Genomic DNA, 22,597 nt, shown 5'->3' on the forward strand with positions numbered 1-22,597 from the left:
AAAATATCAGTTAACGTAAGTTCCGCTGGATAGCTTGGATTGCCATGGACTGGACAATCTCAGGTATGAGCAAAAAGTCATCCAAGTGATCGGGGAAGGTGAAAAGTATTTTCCAGCAATGCTTTAATTGTTATTTCAAATCTTTACATTTTCTCTTGACTGTCAACACTTTTATTCCGACTCTAATCTTTAAAGACGCGTGTAAAGTTTTAATTGTGGGCATGGCTATTGCGGTGAATTAAGACCAGGAAGAATGTTAAGGAGCATTCAGAAATGTGTACGTATTCTTGACCGACCGTCAGCCTGTGCGGCATCAATACAAAATAAGAAAAAGTAACAAAAGAAAACTTCAAGAGTCAACACACCTAATGAATGGTAGCCAGTATGTTATAAAATGGAAAAAGAAAGAAAGAAAGAAAGAAAGAAAGAAAGAAAGAAAGAAAGAAAGAAAGAAAGCATAGGCCTCCAGTTAACTGCTAAATGATTTGATATTGACAAAAGTACATGTACATTATCATTTCATAGTTTATCTAAATGCAAAAAATACAATGAAGTCAATTCAATTTTTTACCAGAAACATTCTTGACACAATGACAAATTATTTTCCGAAGTGGAAGCTTAGTCGGATAGACTACATTGCCTGTCGTAATCGAACGACAAGTACTCGGGCATCTTCGGACTTTTCCGGCAAACTCCGGAAACTCCTGAGATGTAACCTAGATATTGACGTTATCTTAACAGTAGTCAAGAGTCGTGAACTGTTTCCGTTAATGTAAACTTCATGACTGGTGTCTCAAAGAATGAGGAAATGAAAACTTATTCCTTCTTGTGACCTAATAATGGTAGGTATGGCAATTAAGAAAGGTATCAAACCTTTTTTGTAGGTATGATATGTAATGAAACGTTGTAAGGATCTAGCAAGCGTCGGCATCTGTCAGCTCTTTCAGATTATTTAAGCTGGTGCCTGTGGTGGCTGTTTTATTGTTTTTGTCTTCTGATCTGGTGTCAAATCAAATCAGTGTTCTGTAGGCTAAATGAGCAATATTCAAGCTACGACTCGTCACCGATATTTTGTTATTTGCAAGGTTAGAAGTATCGGAAGAAATATGTCGAATTCCTGATTGCATAGTTCCGGGCGACACTTGCTTGGTTTGCTTAATTATTTTCCGGTTCTTTTACTGTATACAACTACACGCCAGTCACAGCCTACAGTATTTGGTCGCATATCACAATCATGACCTGGCCAAGAAATTAATGACTTGATAATATCCCTTTTAGTCGCTTCCAGCATTAACTCAAACACTTCGGTTTTCCATGTAAAACCTTAATTTTGTATCAACAGGTTTTATATAGTGTACGATGAGATCACTCACTGAAAGTCTTTTGCCAATCTGTCATTGTTAGCAGCCAGTTTTAGATTAGATGTTTTACATATATACATTAAAGTGTGGCAACATATGTATCCACCAGTCATTCTTCTCGGTTTACATCAATGACATATGTAGTATGCAAAATCCAAATTAGCTTGTTTGAAGCTGGCAACAGCCTCTTTCACAGATTGAGAACCCTTCAAAGTGAGTGAGGTCATATATAGCTCAATTATGGCATACATGTTTAATATATTTACTGCATGCTTGGCAGTTGAAGTCGCTAAATAGGTCAATAGGATAACTGGAAGCTGTGTCTACAATATCCAAGATTAAACTCTGCAGCTCATAGAACTGGGAAAGTAACCCGATATACTTTAACAACACAAAATGAAATGGTCTTGGAACACACAGAGAAAGTGGAGATTACAAAATCGAAAAAAAATGTAAAACTCACCAATTATGGTACATCATCATTACTGTGTAAGAAACAACACCCAAGGTAGTGCCCACCAATTGCTTTCACTAAGGAAAGATGAAGCCTTAAATAGGCATACTCATTTGGGTTTGGCCCCTATCACAGATTGCAATATCAAGTCCTCCATTATATTTGTGCCAGGAATACAGATGTAATATGAAAAAGAAAGGCCTCTTTGCTATATCTTATTGAAGATGTATTAGTTGTATTACTTTAACTGGCACAGAAATTTCTGACTGAAACAAGATGTAAATATTCATAATGTTATAATTGTATTTCTGAACAAAGGACAGATAGTGAAACCATGTCATCACGATATGCATTGTTTGATTTGTGTTTACTTCTGTACTGTATTCAAGAACTAGGATTCGGAACAAATAACTGTTTTGTGCTAATATATAATATATATATTTAATGTAATAACAAATTAAAAAAGTGACATTTTGTTGAAATCTTACACTTACAGGAGAAAGAAGATGAGAATGGGGAGAAGGCTATACAAGGCCGACCAATGATAGACACAGATGGCAGATGTGGCAAGGTTGACCTTGTCTACTTTGTAGCAGAGGTAGAGAGGTTCAATCGCCTTATTGAACCTCTTGCTGTTATACTGTATACAATTGAAGATGTCCGAAGGTTTGAATTGTATTTTTTTACCAGTAGAATACTCCGCAGATGCATGTCACTTTACACCTATGATATTTTGGATGTGTGAACATCTATCTTAATGTGATTCATTTGTAGTACAATGGCAGTGGATAAATCATATCTTATATTTGTTTGCACCTGCAATTATCCAAGGAGTGCCAACCTAAATTCTGATTCCAAGTTGGGACTGGGCTAATTGTAGAACAATCAAATAATACTTGTTTGTAATTGTACCTTGAATGGCATTAGATATGGATGGGCTTATCAGGAGACACTAATTTATCACAAGAGGAGTTGTTTTGCTGTAATAACAAATCTTTATTTTATTTCCTTTATGTAACTTACAGTGCTAGAACATTCAAATTAAGATTTCTGTATCTGGTAAGGTAATTTGTTTAATGTCAAAATATAATGATATAGCATGGATTAGTGAATAACAAGGACATGTCACATGTTACAATGTATTTGTTTTAGATGGCGATATCCCAACTGGACATTAGGAGCTTGGATCATCTGTAATATCATGTGTATATTTCTCTCTAAAGGTAATTTATATTTCTCCCTGTTAATATGTTAATCACCCTGTTGACAGGCAGGGTAATGTTTGAAGTAGTAGCTAGTGGCTACCTCAATAAGCAAGGTGTAAGAGGCCTGTCACTTGGCATTCAGTAAGTAGGCTGAATTTTCATGCCCAAGAACACAACCATGACAGCACAGACTAGACTATTTCTCAGCATTTTGATAAATACAAACTGTCATGGTTAGAGAGTATGGCAGTTGAAATTGTCTGCTGTGTATAGATTGTTGACATCAGCTTCTGTATACAGATTGTTGACATCAGCTCCTGTATACAGATTGTCAGCATCAGCTCCTGTATACAGATTGTTGACATCAGCTTCTGTATACAGATTGTTGACATCAGCTCCTGTATTTAGATTATCAGCATCATCTTCTGTGTATAGATTGTCAACATCATCTTCTGTGTTTAGATTGTTGACATCAGCTTCTGTATATAGATTGTCAACATCAGCTTCTATATATAGATTGTTGACATCAGCTTCTGTGTTTAGATTGTCAACATCAGCTTCTGTGTATAGAATGTTGACATCAGCTCCTGTATACAGATTTTTGACATCAACTTCTGTGTATAGATTGTTGACATCAGCTCCTGTATACAGATTGTCAACATCAAGTTCTGCATATGCATTGCCAATGTAAACTCTGTGTGGTGGCTGCAGCATCTTAAATCATGCTTTATGATAATGGCAGCATTGTGTATCTTGCTTTGATACAAACACATATAAAAATGATAATAAAGGGGACCATTTGATATTGTATCCAGGTGCTGTTTTTGTATTGGTGTCTCTACTGGTTGTGGGCATTGCTACATTGTGTCTGGTTCAAGTCCACACACGCCTTCTGGACAAGTTCTTCCCATATACTGGTCGTGATGATGACAGGACAGACGATGATGACGAGGTAGAAGAGGCTGTGACAATGAAGACAGTGCAGGTCTTTCGCTTTAGGTATAAATTATGTTGTCATCTCCTGTTTGGATATATATGTAAAATCAAAATGTAAAAATGTTCTAAGTTAATGTTGTACTTTTTCTCTGACTGTTGTTAGTGGGGGCCAGAGAGCGAGCATGTGATAAGGGATAATTTGTTGCACAGCTTAAAACAACACGATACATCAGCATCTCATTTTAAGACCATTGATCCAATCAGAGGAAATTTTGGTCTAGGATGAACACCATGCTTCAATATCCCATTTGATAGCTACCTAGTAACTAGTAATAAACCCTCCATCATCACAATCTATAGTTACTGTACCAAGTGGTTTTCCTCTTTTTGGGCACGTATTGGAATTATCTGAATGCCTGCAATGGACATAAAAAATTTCTCACCTGGCTGTGTCTGTGTATAATATTGATTGTTTTTTCCTAGAAAATGACAGGAGTTGAGCTGGCAAAAAACAATAAACCCATATTTGTTTATATTCATAAGTCCTTATTCACACACTTAAAGGATAACATCAATTTAGAATGTTGATAAGCAGTCCCTTGCGTACATTATTTAGACATAATATAGCGCTTAAATTTGTTACTGTTTTTCACATCATATACATGTACTTACTAATGGATTTGTTTCTAGTGTGGTCCAGATGTATGATTTCATCGTCAAGTGTAATGAGTACATAGCCCATCTGTATGGAATCCTTCGATGGGATAACACACTGTCATCACTCAAGTAAGTGCATAAATAAATATATTGATAGGGGAGAATTATTGTGTCAGGTAACAATGCTGTGACCTAACTTTTTAACAAGTTGATCAGGGTTTAATTCTCTGTGGGAATTGAAAAGGTTTATGATAATCTGCCTAGTTATGTATAATATTCTGGAATTCTCTGGATTTACCTAAATTTAAACCCTTTGTGCACTTCCGTCGAAGCCAATAGGAATCTTATTTACGTTTTTACAACTTGTTTTCCAGATGTAATAGACTGATATGAAGTCTACATATTACACTGTATATTGGTATAAAGTCTACATATTACACTGTAGACTGGTATAAAGTGTACATATTACACTGTATATTGGTATAAAATCTACATATTACACTGTTTATTGGTATAAAGTCTACATATTACACTGTAGATTGGTATAAAGTCTACATATTACACTGTAGATTGGTATAAAGTCTACATATTACACTGTAGATTGGTATAAAGTATACATATTACACTGTTTAATGGTATAAAGTCTACATATTACACTGTAGATTGGTATAAAGTCTACATATTACACTGTATATTGGTATAAAGTCTACATATTACACTGTAGATTGGTATAAAGTCTACATATTACACTGTATATTGGTATAAAGTCTACATATTACACTGTAGATTGGTATAAAGTGTACATATTACACTGTATATTGGTATAAAGTCTACATATTACACTGTAGATTGGTATAAAGTATACATATTACACTGTTTAATGGTATAAAGTCTACATATTACACTGTAGATTGGTATAAAGTCTACATATTACACTGTATATTGGTATAAAGTCTACATATTACACTGTAGATTGGTATAAAGTCTACATATTACACTGTATATTGGTATAAAGTCTACATATTACACTGCATATTGGTATAAAGTCTACATATTACACTGTAGACTGATACGAAGTGTATTTTTCTTACAGATTCTACATAGAGCTTTGTGTATTCTTATTGAGCTTAGTGGTCCTCCCCAATAGAGGGGTCTGGTTCCTGATAGTTAACTGGGTGTTCTTAGCTACTGAAGACATCATGAAAGGTAAGGGTAACATATATCATGATAATTTCATAGTGTTGGTGATACAGTTCACAAATAAGATTAGAAGAACCAGACCAAGGAAAAGTGAAACTTGTTGAAAAGAACATTTTATTGATACAGGCAAGCATAATTAATGATACTGGTGTTTGTGATTAATGATACAGGTGTGTGTGATACATAATACAGGTGTGTGTGATGAATGATACAGGTGTGTGTGATTAATGATACAGGTGTGTGTGATACATAATACTGGTGTGTGTGATTAATGATACTGTTGTGTGTGATTAATGATACAGGTGTGTGTGATTATTGATACAGGTGTGTGTGATACATAATACTGGTGTGTGTGATTAATGATACAGGTGTGTGTGATTAATGATACTTGTGTGTGTGATTAATGATACAGGTGTGTGTGATTAATGATACAGGTGTGTGTGATACATAATACTGGTGTGTGTGATTAATGATACAGGTGTGTGTGATTAATGATACAGGTGTGTGTGTATGATTAATGATACAGGTGTGTGTGATTAATGATGCTGGTGTGTGTATGATTAATGATACAAGTGTGTGTGATTAATGATACAGGTGTGTTTGTTTGATGATTGTGTGTGTGTGATTAATGATACAGGTGTGTGTGATACATAATACTGGTGTGTATGATTAATGATACAGGTGTGTGTGATTAATGATACAGGTGTGTTTGTTTGATGATTGTGTGTGTGTGATTAATGATACAGATGTGTATGATTAATGATACAGGTGTGTGTGATTAATGATACTTGTGTGTGTGATTAATGATACAGGTGTGTGTGATTAATGATACAGGTGTGTGTGATGAATGGTACAAGTGTGTGTGATTAATGATACAGGTGTGTGTGATTAATGATACAGGTGTGTATGATTAATGATACTTGTGTATGTGATTAATGATACAAGTGTGTGTGATTAATGATACAGGTGTGTGTGATACATAATACTGGTGTGTGGTTAATGATACAGGTGTGTGTGCTTGATGATACAGGTGTTTGTGATGAATGATACTGGTGTGTGTGTGATTGATGATACAGGTGTGTGTGTGATTAATGATACAAGTGTGTGTAATTAAAAATCCTGGTGTGTGTGTGATCAATGATACTGGTGTATGTGATTAATGATACAGGTGTGTGTGATACATAATACTGGTGTGTGGTTAATGATACAGGTGTGTGTGCTTGATGATACAGGTGTTTGTGATGAATGATACTGGTGTGTGTGTGATTGATGATACAGGTGTGTGTGTGATTAATGATACAAGTGTGTGTAATTAAAAATCCTGGTGTGTGTGTGATCAATGATACTGGTGTATGTGATTAATGATACAGGTGTGTGTGATACATAATACTGGTGTGTGGTTAATGATACAGGTGTGTGTGCTTGATGATACAGGTGTTTGTGATGAATGATACTGGTGTGTGTGTGATTGATGATACAGGTGTGTGTGTGATTAATGATACAAGTGTGTGTAATTAAAAATACTGGTGTGTGTGTGATCAATGATACTGGTGTATGTGATTAATGATACAGGTGTGTGTGATACATAACACTGGTGTGTGGTTAATGATACAGGTGTGTGTGATTAATGATGCAAGTGTGTGTGATTCACGATACAGTTGTGTGTGATTAATGATACAGGTGTGTTTGTTTGATGATTGAGTGTTTGTGATTAATGATACAGGTGTGTGTGATTAATGATACAAGTGTGTGTGATTGATGATACAGGTGTGCTTGATCAATGATACAGGTGTGTGTGATTAATGATACAGGTGTGTGTGCTTGATGATACAGGTGTTTGAGATGAATGATACTGGTGTGTGTATGATTAATGATACAGGTGTGTGTGATTAATGATACAGGTGTGTTTGATGATTGAGTGTGTGTGATTAATGATACAGGTGTGTGTGATTAATGATACAGATGTGTTTGTTTGATGATCGAGTGTGTGTAATTAATGAAACTGGTGTGTGTGATTAATGATACAGATGTGTGTGATTAATGATACAGGTGTGTGTATGATTAATGATACTGGTGTGTGTGATTAATGATACAGGTGTTTGTGATTAATGATACAGATGTGTGTGATTAATGATACAGGTGTGTGATTAATGATACAGGTGTGTGTGGTTAATGATACAAGTGTGTGTGATTAATGATACAGGTGTGCTTGATCAATGATACAGGTGTGTGTGATTGATGATACTGGTGTGTGTATGATTAATGATACAGGTGTGTGTGATTAATGATACAGGTGTGTTTGATGATTGAGTGTGTGTGATTACTGATACAGGTGTGTGATTAATGATACAGGTGTGTGTGGTTAATGATACAGGTGTGTGTGTGATTAATGATACAAGTGTATGTAATTAAAAATACTGGTGTTTGTGTGATCAATGATACTGGTGTATGTGATTAATGATACAGGTGTGTGTGATACATAATACTGGTGTGTGATTAATGATTCAGGTGTGTGTGATACATAATACTGGTGTGTGATTAATGATACAGGTGTGGGTGATTTATGATGCAAGTGTGTGTGATTAATGATACAGGTGTGTGTGATTCATGATACAGGTGTGTGTGATTAAAGATGCAAGTGTGTGTGATTCACGATACAGTTGTGTGTGATTAATGATACAGGTGTGTTTGTTTGATGATTGAGTGTGTGTGATTAATGATACAGGTGTGTGATTAATGATACTGGTGTGTGTGATTAATGATACTGGTGTGTGATTAATGATACAGGTGTGTGTGATTAATGATACAGGTGTGTTTGATGAGTAAGTGTGTGTGATTAATGATACTGGTGTGTGAATGATTAATGATACAGGTGTGTGTATGATTAATGATACAGGTGTGTGTGTGTGTGATTAGTGATACAGGTGTGTGTGATTAATGATACAGGTGTGTGAATGATTAATGATACAGGTGTGTGTGTGATTAATGATACAGGTGTGTGTGTGATTAGTGATACAGGTGTGTGTGATTAATGATACAGATGTGTTTGTTTGATGATCCAGTGTGTGTAATTAATGAAACTGGTGTGTGTGATTAATGATACAGATGTGTGTGATTAATGATACAGGTGTGTTTGATGATTAAGTGTGTGTGATTAATGCTACTGGTGTGTGTATGATTAATGATACAGGTGTGTGTGTGATTAATGATACAGGTGTGTATGTGATTAATGATACAGGTGTGTGTGATTAATGATACAGTTGTGTTTGTTTGATGATTGTGTGTGTGTGATTAATGATACAGGTGTGTATGATTAATGATACAGGTGTGTGTGAGTAATGATACTTGTGTGTGTGATTAATGATACAGGTGTGTGTGATTAATGATACAGGTGTGTGTGATACATAATACTGGTGTGTGATTAATGATTCAGGTGTGTGTGATACATAATACTGGTGTGTGATTAATGATACAGGTGTGGGTGATTTATGATGCAAGTATGTGTGATTAATGATACAGGTGTGTGTGATTCATGATACAGGTGTGTGTGATTAAAGATGCAAGTGTGTGTGATTCACGATACAGTTGTGTGTGATTAATGATACAGGTGTGTTTGTTTGATGATTGAGTGTGTATGATTAATGATACAGGTGTGTGATTAATGATACTGGTGTGTGTGATTAATGATACTGGTGTGTGATTAATGATACAGGTGTGTGTGATTAATGATACAGGTGTGTTTGATGAGTAAGTGTGTGTGATTAATGATACTGGTGTGTGAATGATTAATGATACAGGTGTGTGTATGTTTAATGATACAGGTGTGTGTGTGTGATTAGTGATACAGGTGTGTGTGATTAATGATACAGGTGTGTGAATGATTAATGATACAGGTGTGTGTGTGATTAATGATACAGGTGTGTGTGTGATTAGTGATACAGGTGTGTGTGATTAATGATACAGATGTGTTTGTTTGATGATCCAGTGTGTGTAATTAATGAAACTGGTGTGTGTGATTAATGATACAGATGTGTGTGATTAATGATACAGGTGTGTGATTAATGATACAGGTGTGTGTGGTTAATGATACAAGTGTGTGTGATTAATGATACAGGTGTGCTTGATCAATGATACAGGTGTGTGTGATTGATGATACTGGTGTGTGTATGATTAATGATACAGGTGTGTGTGATTAATGATACAGGTGTGTTTGATGATTGAGTGTGTGTGATTACTGATACAGGTGTGTGATTAATGATACAGGTGTGTGTGGTTAATGATACAGGTGTGTGTGTGATTAATGATACAAGTGTATGTAATTAAAAATACTGGTGTTTGTGTGATCAATGATACTGGTGTATGTGATTAATGATACAGGTGTGTGTGATACATAATACTGGTGTGTGATTAATGATTCAGGTGTGTGTGATACATAATACTGGTGTGTGATCAATGATACAGGTGTGTGTGATACATAATACTGGTGTGTGATTAATGATTCAGGTGTGTGTGATACATAATACTGGTGTGTGATTAATGATACAGGTGTGGGTGATTTATGATGCAAGTGTGTGTGATTAATGATACAGGTGTGTGTGATTCATGATACAGGTGTGTGTGATTAAAGATGCAAGTGTGTGTGATTCACGATACAGTTGTGTGTGATTAATGATACAGGTGTGTTTGTTTGATGATTGAGTGTGTGTGATTAATGATACAGGTGTGTGATTAATGATACTGGTGTGTGTGATTAATGATACTGGTGTGTGATTAATGATACAGGTGTGTGTGATTAATGATACAGGTGTGTTTGATGAGTAAGTGTGTGTGATTAATGATACTGGTGTGTGAATGATTAATGATACAGGTGTGTGTATGATTAATGATACAGGTGTGTGTGTGTGTGATTAGTGATACAGGTGTGTGTGATTAATGATACAGGTGTGTGAATGATTAATGATACAGGTGTGTGTGTGATTAATGATACAGGTGTGTGTGTGATTAGTGATACAGGTGTGTGTGATTAATGATACAGATGTGTTTGTTTGATGATCCAGTGTGTGTAATTAATGAAACTGGTGTGTGTGATTAATGATACAGATGTGTGTGATTAATGATACAGGTGTGTTTGATGATTAAGTGTGTGTGATTAATGCTACTGGTGTGTGTATGATTAATGATACAGGTGTGTGTGTGATTAATGATACAGGTGTGTATGTGATTAATGATACAGGTGTGTGTGATTAATGATACAGTTGTGTTTGTTTGATGATTGTGTGTGTGTGATTAATGATACAGGTGTGTATGATTAATGATACAGGTGTGTGTGAGTAATGATACTTGTGTGTGTGATTAATGATACAGGTGTGTGTGATTAATGATACAGGTGTGTGTGATACATAATACTGGTGTGTGATTAATGATTCAGGTGTGTGTGATACATAATACTGGTGTGTGATTAATGATACAGGTGTGGGTGATTTATGATGCAAGTATGTGTGATTAATGATACAGGTGTGTGTGATTCATGATACAGGTGTGTGTGATTAAAGATGCAAGTGTGTGTGATTCACGATACAGTTGTGTGTGATTAATGATACAGGTGTGTTTGTTTGATGATTGAGTGTGTATGATTAATGATACAGGTGTGTGATTAATGATACTGGTGTGTGTGATTAATGATACTGGTGTGTGATTAATGATACAGGTGTGTGTGATTAATGATACAGGTGTGTTTGATGAGTAAGTGTGTGTGATTAATGATACTGGTGTGTGAATGATTAATGATACAGGTGTGTGTATGTTTAATGATACAGGTGTGTGTGTGTGATTAGTGATACAGGTGTGTGTGATTAATGATACAGGTGTGTGAATGATTAATGATACAGGTGTGTGTGTGATTAATGATACAGGTGTGTGTGTGATTAGTGATACAGGTGTGTGTGATTAATGATACAGATGTGTTTGTTTGATGATCCAGTGTGTGTAATTAATGAAACTGGTGTGTGTGATTAATGATACAGATGTGTGTGATTAATGATACAGGTGTGTTTGATGATTAAGTGTGTGTGATTAATGCTACTGGTGTGTGTATGATTAATGATACAGGTGTGTGTGTGATTAATGATACAGGTGTGTATGTGATTAATGATACAGGTGTGTGTGATTAATGATACAGTTGTGTTTGTTTGATGATTGTGTGTGTGTGATTAATGATACAGGTGTGTATGATTAATGATACAGGTGTGTGTGAGTAATGATACTTGTGTGTGTGATTAATGATACAGGTGTGTGTGATTAATGATACAGGTGTGTGTGATTAATGATACAGGTGTGTTTGATGATTGAGTGTGTGTGATTACTGATACAGGTGTGTGATTAATGATACAGGTGTGTGTGGTTAATGATACAGGTGTGTGTGTGATTAATGATACTAGTGTATGTAATGTGGTGTTTGTGTGATCAATGATACTGGTGTATGTGATTAATGATACAGGTGTGTGTGATACATAATACTGGTGTGTGATTAATGATTCAGGTGTGTGTGATACATAATACTGGTGTGTGATTAATGATACAGGTGTGGGTGATTTATGATGCAAGTGTGTGTGATTAATGATACAGGTGTGTGTGATTCATGATACAGGTGTGTGTGATTAAAGATGCAAGTGTGTGTGATTCACGATACAGTTGTGTGTGATTAATGATACAGGTGTGTTTGTTTGATGATTGAGTGTGTGTGATTAATGATACAGGTGTGTGATTAATGATACTGGTGTGTGTGATTAATGATACTGGTGTGTGATTAATGATACAGGTGTGTGTGATTAATGATACAGGTGTGTTTGATGAGTAAGTGTGTGTGATTAATGATACTGGTGTGTGAATGATTAATGATACAGGTGTGTGTATGATTAATGATACAGGTGTGTGTGTGTGATTAGTGATACAGGTGTGCGTGATTAATGATACAGGTGTGTGAATGATTAATGATACAGGTGTGTGTGTGATTAATGATACAGGTGTGTGTGTGATTAGTGATACAGGTGTGTGTGATTAATGATACAGATGTGTTTGTTTGATGATCCAGTGTGTGTAATTAATGAAACTGGTGTGTGTGATTAATGATACAGATGTGTGTGATTAATGATACAGGTGTGTGTGATTAATGATACAGGTGTGTTTGATGATTAAGTGTGTGTGATTAATGCTACTGGTGTGTGTATGATTAATGATACAGGTGTGTGTGTGATTAATGATACAGGTGTGTGTGATTAATGATACAGGTGTGTGTGATTAATGATACAGGTGTGTGTGATTAATGATACTTGTGTGTGTGATTAATGATACAGGTGTGTGTGATTAATGATACAGGTGTGTGTGATGAATGATACAAGTGTGTGTGATTAATGATACAGGTGTGTGTGATTAATGATACAGGTGTGTTTGATTAATGATACTGGTGTTTGTGTGATCAATGATACTGGTGTATGTGATTAATGATACTGGTGTTTGTGTGATCAATGATACTGGTGTGTGTGATACATAATACTGGTGTGTGATTAATGATTCAGGTGTGTGTGATACATAATACTGGTGTGTGATTAATGATACAGGTGTGGGTGATTTATGATGCAAGTGTGTGTGATTAATGATACAGGTGTGTGTGATTCATGATACAGGTGTGTGTGATTAAAGATGCAAGTGTGTGTGATTCACGATACAGTTGTGTGTGATTAATGATACAGGTGTGTTTGTTTGATGATTGAGTGTGTGTGATTAATGATACAGGTGTGTGATTAATGATACTGGTGTGTGTGATTAATGATACTGGTGTGTGATTAATGATACAGGTGTGTGTGATTAATGATACAGGTGTGTTTGATGAGTAAGTGTGTGTGATTAATGATACTGGTGTGTGAATGATTAATGATACAGGTGTGTGTATGATTAATGATACAGGTGTGTGTGTGTGATTAGTGATACAGGTGTGTGTGATTAATGATACAGGTGTGTGAATGATTAATGATACAGGTGTGTGTGTGATTAATGATACAGGTGTGTGTGTGATTAGTGATACAGGTGTGTGTGATTAATGATACAGATGTGTTTGTTTGATGATCCAGTGTGTGTAATTAATGAAACTGGTGTGTGTGATTAATGATACAGATGTGTGTGATTAATGATACAGGTGTGTGTGATTAATGATACAGGTGTGTTTGATGATTAAGTGTGTGTGATTAATGCTACTGGTGTGTGTATGATTAATGATACAGGTGTGTGTGTGATTAATGATACAGGTGTGTATGATTAATGATACAGGTGTGTGTGTGATTAATGATACAGGTGTGTGTGATTAATGATACAGTTGTGTTTGTTTGATGATTGTGTGTGTGTGATTAATGATACAGGTGTGTATGATTAATGATACAGGTGTGTGTGAGTAATGATACTTGTGTGTGTGATTAATGATACAGGTGTGTGTGATTAATGATACAGGTGTGTGTGATGAATGATACAAGTGTGTGTGATTAATGATACTGGTGTATGTGATTAATGATACAGGTGTGTTTGATTAATGATACTTGTGTGTGTGATCAATGATACTGGTGTATGTGATTAATGATACAGGTGTGTGTGATACATAATACTGGTGTGTGATTAATGATACAGGTGTGGGTGATTTATGATGCAAGTGTGTGTGATTAATGATACAGGTGTGTGTGATTCATGATACAGGTGTGTGTGATTAAAGATGCAAGTGTGTGTGATTCACGATACAGTTGTGTGTGATTAATGATACAGGTGTGTTTGTTTGATGATTGAGTGTGTGTGATTAATGATACAGGTGTGTGATTAATGATACTGGTGTGTGTGATTAATGATACTGGTGTGTGATTAATGATACAGGTGTGTGTGATTAATGATACAGGTGTGTTTGATGAGTAAGTGTGTGTGATTAATGATACTGGTGTGTGAATGATTAATGATACAGGTGTGTGTATGATTAATGATACAGGTGTGTGTGTGTGTGATTAGTGATACAGGTGTGTGTGATTAATGATACAGGTGTGTGAATGATTAATGATACAGGTGTGTGTGTGATTAATGATACAGGTGTGTGTGTGATTAGTGATACAGGTGTGTGTGATTAATGATACAGATGTGTTTGTTTGATGATCCAGTGTGTGTAATTAATGAAACTGGTGTGTGTGATTAATGATACAGATGTGTGTGATTAATGATACAGGTGTGTTTGATGATTAAGTGTGTGTGATTAATGCTACTGGTGTGTGTATGATTAATGATACAGGTGTGTGTGTGATTAATGATACAGGTGTGTATGTGATTAATGATACAGGTGTGTGTGATTAATGATACAGTTGTGTTTGTTTGATGATTGTGTGTGTGTGATTAATGATACAGGTGTGTATGATTAATGATACAGGTGTGTGTGAGTAATGATACTTGTGTGTGTGATTTATGATACAGGTGTGTGTGATTAATGATACAGGTGTGTGTGATACATAATACTGGTGTGTGATTAATGATTCAGGTGTGTGTGATACATAATACTGGTGTGTGATTAATGATACAGGTGTGGGTGATTTATGATGCAAGTATGTGTGATTAATGATACAGGTGTGTGTGATTCATGATACAGGTGTGTGTGATTAAAGATGCAAGTGTGTGTGATTCACGATACAGTTGTGTGTGATTAATGATACAGGTGTGTTTGTTTGATGATTGAGTGTGTATGATTAATGATACAGGTGTGTGATTAATGATACTGGTGTGTGTGATTAATGATACTGGTGTGTGATTAATGATACAGGTGTGTGTGATTAATGATACAGGTGTGTTTGATGAGTAAGTGTGTGTGATTAATGATACTGGTGTGTGAATGATTAATGATACAGGTGTGTGTATGTTTAATGATACAGGTGTGTGTGTGTGATTAGTGATACAGGTGTGTGTGATTAATGATACAGGTGTGTGAATGATTAATGATACAGGTGTGTGTGTGATTAATGATACAGGTGTGTGTGTGATTAGTGATACAGGTGTGTGTGATTAATGATACAGATGTGTTTGTTTGATGATCCAGTGTGTGTAATTAATGAAACTGGTGTGTGTGATTAATGATACAAGTGTGTGTGATTAATGATACAGGTGTGTGTGATTAATGATACAGGTGTGTTTGATTAATGATACTTGTGTGTGTGATGAATGATACAAGTGTGTGTGATTAATGATACAGGTGTGTGTGATTAATGATACAGGTGTGGGTGATTTATGATGCAAGTGTGTGTGATTAATGATACAGGTGTGTGTGATTCATGATACAGGTGTGTGTGATTAAAGATGCAAGTGTGTGTGATTCACGATACAGTTGTGTGTGATTAATGATACAGGTGTGTTTGTTTGATGATTGAGTGTGTATGATTAATGATACAGGTGTGTGATTAATGATACTGGTGTGTGTGTGATTAATGATACTGGTGTGTGATTAATGATACAGGTGTGTGTGATTAATGATACAGGTGTGTTTGATGAGTAAGTGTGTGTGATTAATGATACTGGTGTGTGAATGATTAATGATACAGGTGTGTGTATGTTTAATGATACAGGTGTGTGTGATTAGTGATACAGGTGTGTGTGATTAATGATACAGGTGTGTGAATGATTAATGATACAGGTGTGTGTGTGATTAATGATACAGGTGTGTGTGTGATTAGTGATACAGGTGTGTGTGATTAATGATACAGATGTGTTTGTTTGATGATCCAGTGTGTGTAATTAATGAAACTGGTGTGTGTGATTAATGATACAGATGTGTGTGATTAATGATACAGGTGTGTTTGATGATTAAGTGTGTGTGATTAATGCTACTGGTGTGTGTATGATTAATGATACAGGTGTGTGTGTGATTAATGATACAGGTGTGTATGTGATTAATGATACAGGTGTGTGTGATTAATGGTACAGATGTGTTTGTTTGATGATTGTGTGTGTGTGATTAATGATACAGGTGTGTATGATTAATGATACAGGTGTGTGTGAGTAATGATACTTGTGTGTGTGATTAATGATACAGGTGTGTGTGATTAATGATACAGGTGTGTGTGATTAATGATACCGGTGTGTTTGATGATTGAGTGTGTGTGATTACTGATACAGGTGTGTGATTAATGATACAGGTGTGTGTGGTTAATGATACAGGTGTGTGTGTGATTAATGATACTAGTGTATGTAATTAAAAATACTGGTGTTTGTGTGATCAATGATACTGGTGTATGTGATTAATGATACAGGTGTGTGTGATACATAATACTGGTGTGTGATTAATGATTCAGGTGTGTGTGATACATAATACTGGTGTGTGATTAATGATACAGGTGTGGGTGATTTATGATGCAAGTGTGTGTGATTAATGATACAGGTGTGTGTGATTCATGATACAGGTGTGTGTGATTAAAGATGCAAGTGTGTGTGATTCACGATACAGTTGTGTGTGATTAATGATACAGGTGTGTTTGTTTGATGATTGAGTGTGTGTGATTAATGATACAGGTGTGTGATTAATGATACTGGTGTGTGTGATTAATGATACTGGTGTGTGATTAATGATACAGGTGTGTGTGATTAATGATACAGGTGTGTTTGATGAGTAAGTGTGTGTGATTAATGATACTGGTGTGTGAATGATTAATGATACAGGTGTGTGTATGATTAATGATACAGGTGTGTGTATGTGATTAGTGATACAGGTGTGTTTGATTAATGATACAGGTGTGTGAATGATTAATGATACAGGTGTGTGTGTGATTAATGATACAGGTGTGTGTGTGATTAGTGATACAGGTGTGTGTGATTAATGATACAGATGTGTTTGTTTGATGATCCAGTGTGTGTAATTAATGAAACTGGTGTGTGTGATTAATGATACAGATGTGTGTGATTAATGATACAGGTGTGTGTGATTAATGATATAGGTGTGTTTGATGATTAAGTGTGTGTGATTAATGCTACTGGTGTGTGTATGATTAATGATACAGGTGTGTGTGTGATTAATGATACAGGTGTGTGTGATTAATGATACAGTTGTGTTTGTTTGATGATTGTGTGTGTGTGATTAATGATACAGGTGTGTATGATTAATGATACAGGTGTGTGTGAGTAATGATACTTGTGTGTGTGATTAATGATACAGGTGTGTGTGATTAATGATACAGGTGTGTGTGATGATACAAGTGTGTGTGATTAATGATACAGGTGTGTGTGATTAATGATACAGGTGTGTTTGATTAATGATACTTGTGTGTGTGATGAATGATACAAGTGTGTGTGATTAATGATACAGGTGTATGTGATTAATGATACAGGTGTGTGTGATTGATGATACAGGTGTTTGTGATGAATGATACAAGTGTGTGTGATTGATGATACTGGTGTGTGTGATTAATGATACAGGTGTGTGTGTGATTAATGATACAAGTGTATGTAATTAAAAATACTGGTGTGTGTGTGATCAATGATACTGGTGTATGTGATTAATGATACAGGTGTGTGTGATACATAATACTGGTGCGTGATTAATGATTCAGGTGTGTGTGATACATAATACTGGTGTGTGATTAATGATACAGGTGTGGGTGATTTATGATGTTAGTGTGTGTGATTAATGATACAGGTGTGTTTGATTCACGATACAGTTGTGTGTGATTAATGATACAGGTGTGTTTGTTTGATGATTGAGTGTGTGTGATTAATGATACAGGTGTGTGATTAATGATACTGGTGTGTGTGATTAAAGATACTGGTGTGTGATTAATGATACAGGTGTGTGTGATTAATGATACAGGTGTGTTTGATGAGTAAGTGTGTGTGATTAATGATACTGGTGTGTGAACGATTAATGATACAGGTGTGTGTGTGATTAATGATACAGTTGTGTGTGTTTGATGATCAAGTGTGTGTAATTAATGAAACTGGTGTGTGATTAATGATACAGGTGTGTGTGTGATTGATGATACAGGTGTGTGTATGATTAATGATACAGGTGTGTGTGATTAATGATACTGGTGTGTGTATGATTAATGATACAGGTGTGTGTGATTAATGATACAGGTGTGTTTGATGATTGAGTGTGTGTGATTAATGATACAGGTGTTTGTGATTAATGATACAGGTGTGTGATTAATGATTCAGGTGTGTGTAATTAATGATACAGGTGTGTGATTAATGATACAGGTGTGTGTGATTAATGATACAAGTGTGTGTGTTACATAATACTGGTGTGTGTGATTAATGATACAGGTGTGGATGATTAATGATACAGGTGTCTGTGATTAATGATACAGGTGTGTTTGTTTGATGATTGTGTGTGTGTTATTAATGATACAAGTGTGTGATTAATGATACAGGTGTGTGTTATTAATTATACTTATGTGTGTGATTAATGATACAGGTGTGTGTGATTAATGATACAGGTGTGTGTTATTAATGATACTTGTGTGTGTGATTAATGATACAGGTGTGTTTGATTAATGATACAGGTGTGTGTGATTAATGATACTGGTGTGTGTGATTAATGATACAGGTCTGTTTGTTTGATGATTGTGTGTGTGTGATTAATGATACAGGTGTGTATGATTAATGATACAGGTGTGTTTGTTTGATGATTGTGTGTGTGTGATTAATGATACAGGTGTGTGTGATTGATGATACATGTGTGTGTGATTAATGATATTGGTGTGTGTGATTAATGATACAGGTGTGTGTGATTGATGATACATGTGTGTGTGATTAATGATACAGGTGTGTGTGATTAATGATACAGGTGTGTGTTATTAATGATACTTGTGTGTGTGATTAATGATACAGGTGTGTTTGATTAATGATACAGGTGTGTGTGATTAATGATACAGGTGTGTGTGATTAATGATACAGGTGTGTGTGATTAATGTTACAGGTCTGTTTGTTTGATGATTTTGTGTGTGTTATTAATGATACAGGTGTGTGATTAATGATACAGGTGTGTTTGTTTGATGATTGAGTGTGTGTGATTAATGATACAGGTGTGTGATTAATGATACTGGTGTGTGTGATTAATGATACTGGTGTGTGATTAATGATACAGGTGTGTGTGATTAATGATACAGGTGTGTTTGATGATTAAGTGTGTGTGATTAATGATACTGGTGTGTGTGTGATTAATGATACAGGTGTGTGTGTGTGTGTGATTAATGATACAGGTGTGTATGTGATTAATGATACAGGTGTGTGTGATTAATGATACAGTTGTGTTTGTTTGATGATTGTGTGTGTGTGATTAATGATACAGGTGTGTATGATTAATGATACAGGTGTGTGTGATGAATGATACAAGTGTGTGTGATTAATGATACAGGTGTGTTTGATTAATGATACTTGTGTGTGTGATGAATGATACAAGTGTGTGTGATTAATGATACAGGTGTTTGTGATTAATGATACAGGTGTGTGATTGATGATACAGGTGTTTGTGATGAATGATACAAGTGTGTGTGATTGATGATACTGGTGTGTGTGATTAATGATACAGGTGTGTGTGTGATTAATGATACAGGTGTGTGTGATTCATGATACAGGTGTGTGTGATTAAAGATGCAAGTGTGTGTGATTCACGATACAGTTGTGTGTGATTAATGATACAGGTGTGTTTGATGAGTAAGTGTGTGTGATTAATGATACTGGTGTGTGAATGATTAATGATACAGGTGTGTGTGTGATTAATGATACAGGTGTGTGTGTGATTAGTGATACAGGTGTGTGTGATTAATGATACAGATGTGTTTGTTTGATGATCCAGTGTGTGTAATTAATGAAACTGGTGTGTGTGATTAGTGATACAGATGTGTGTGATTAATGATACAGTTGTGTTTGTTTGATGATCGAGTGTGTGTGATTAATGATACAGGTGTGTGTGATTAATGATACTGGTGTGTGTGATTAATGATACAGGTGTGTGTGATTAATGATACAGGTGTGTTTGTTTGATGATTGTGTGTGTGTTATTAATGATACAGGTGTGTGATTAATGATACAGGTGTGTGTGATTAATGATACAGGTGTGTTTGTTTGATGATTGAGTGTGTGTGATTAATGATACGGGTGTGTGATTAATGATACTGGTGTGTGTGATTAATGATACTGGTGTGTGAATGATTAATGATACAGGTGTGTGTTATTAATGATACAGGTGTGTTTGATGATTAAGTGTGTGTGATTAATGATACTGGTGTGTGTATGATTAATGATACAGGTGTGTGTGATTAATGATACAGTTGTGTTTGTTTGATGATTGTGTGTGTGTGATTAATGATACAGGTGTGTATGATTAATGATACAGGTGTGTGTGATTAATGATACTTGTGTGTGTGATTAATGATACAGGTGTGTGTGATTAATGATACAGGTGTGTGTGATTAATGATACAGGTGTGTGTGATGAATGATACAAGTGTGTGTGATTAATGATACAGGTGTGTGTAATTAATGATACAGGTGTGTGATTAATGATACAGGTGTGTGATTAATGATACAGGTGTGTTTGATGATTAAGTGAGTGTGATTAATGATACTGGTGTGTGATTAATGATACAGGTGTGTATGATTAATGATACAGGTGTGTGTGTGATTAATGATACAGGTGTGTATGTGATTAATGATACAGGTGTGTGTGATTAATGATACGGTTGTGTTTGTTTGATGATTGTGTGTGTGTGATTAATGATACAGGTGTGTATGACTAATGATACAGGTGTGTGTGATTAATGATACTTGTGTGTGTGATTAATGATACAAGTGTGTGTGATTAATGATACAGGTGTTTGTGATTAATGATACAGGTGTGTGATTGATGATACAGGTGTTTGTGATGAATGATACAAGTGTGTGTGATTGATGATACTGGTGTGTGTGATTAATGATACAGGTGTGTGTGTGATTAATGATACAGGTGTGTGTGATTCATGATACAGGTGTGTGTGATTAAAGATGCAAGTGTGTGTGATTCACGATACAGTTGTGTGTGATTAATGATACAGGTGTGTTTGATGAGTAAGTGTGTGTGATTAATGATACTGGTGTGTGAATGATTAATGATACAGGTGTGTGTGTGATTAATGATACAGGTGTGTGTGTGATTAGTGATACAGGTGTGTGTGATTAATGATACAGATGTGTTTGTTTGATGATCCAGTGTGTGTAATTAATGAAACTGGTGTGTGTGATTAATGATACAGATGTGTGTGATTAATGATACAGTTGTGTTTGTTTGATGATCGAGTGTGTGTAATTAATGAAACTGGTGTGTGTGATTAATGAAACTGGTGTGTGTGATTAATGATACTGGTGTGTGTGATTAATGATACAGGTGTGTGTGATTAATGATACAGTTGTGTTTGTTTGATGATCGAGTGTGTGTAATTAATGAAACTGGTGTGTGATTAATGATACAGGTGTGTGTGTGATTGATGATACAGGTGTGTGTATGATTAATGATACAGGTGTGTGTGATTAATGATACTGGTGTGTGTATGATTAATGATACAGGTGTGTGTGATTAATGATACAGGTGTGTTTGATGATTGAGTGTGTGTGATTAATGATACAGGTGTTTGTGATTAATGATACAGGTGTGTGATTAATGATTCAGGTGTGTGTAATTAATGATACAGGTGTGTGATTAATGATACAGGTGTGTGTGATTAATGATACAAGTGTGTGTGTTACATAATA

At 35.4% G+C, this 22,597-nt stretch overlaps 1 protein-coding gene across 1 annotated transcript; it reads left to right on the plus strand.

Annotated features, from left to right (window-relative positions):
• Positions 1–777: 777 nt before the first annotated feature.
• LOC132564441 (uncharacterized) lies at positions 778–5,819 on the plus strand (the record flags this gene model as incomplete). The annotated part of the gene is made up of 6 exons (XM_060229095.1): positions 778–842; positions 2,312–2,481; positions 2,968–3,038; positions 3,836–4,019; positions 4,647–4,742; positions 5,707–5,819. Coding segments are annotated over exons 1-6 (637 nt in total), but the record flags the coding sequence as incomplete, so codon positions are not given.
• Positions 5,820–22,597: the final 16,778 nt, after the last annotated feature.

The sequence above is a fragment of the Ylistrum balloti genome, unplaced genomic scaffold, assembly GCF_031769215.1.
Source record: "Ylistrum balloti isolate Yb309-2 unplaced genomic scaffold, AGI_CSIRO_Ybal_v1 Utg372280, whole genome shotgun sequence".
Taxonomy (NCBI): domain Eukaryota; kingdom Metazoa; phylum Mollusca; class Bivalvia; order Pectinida; family Pectinidae; genus Ylistrum; species Ylistrum balloti.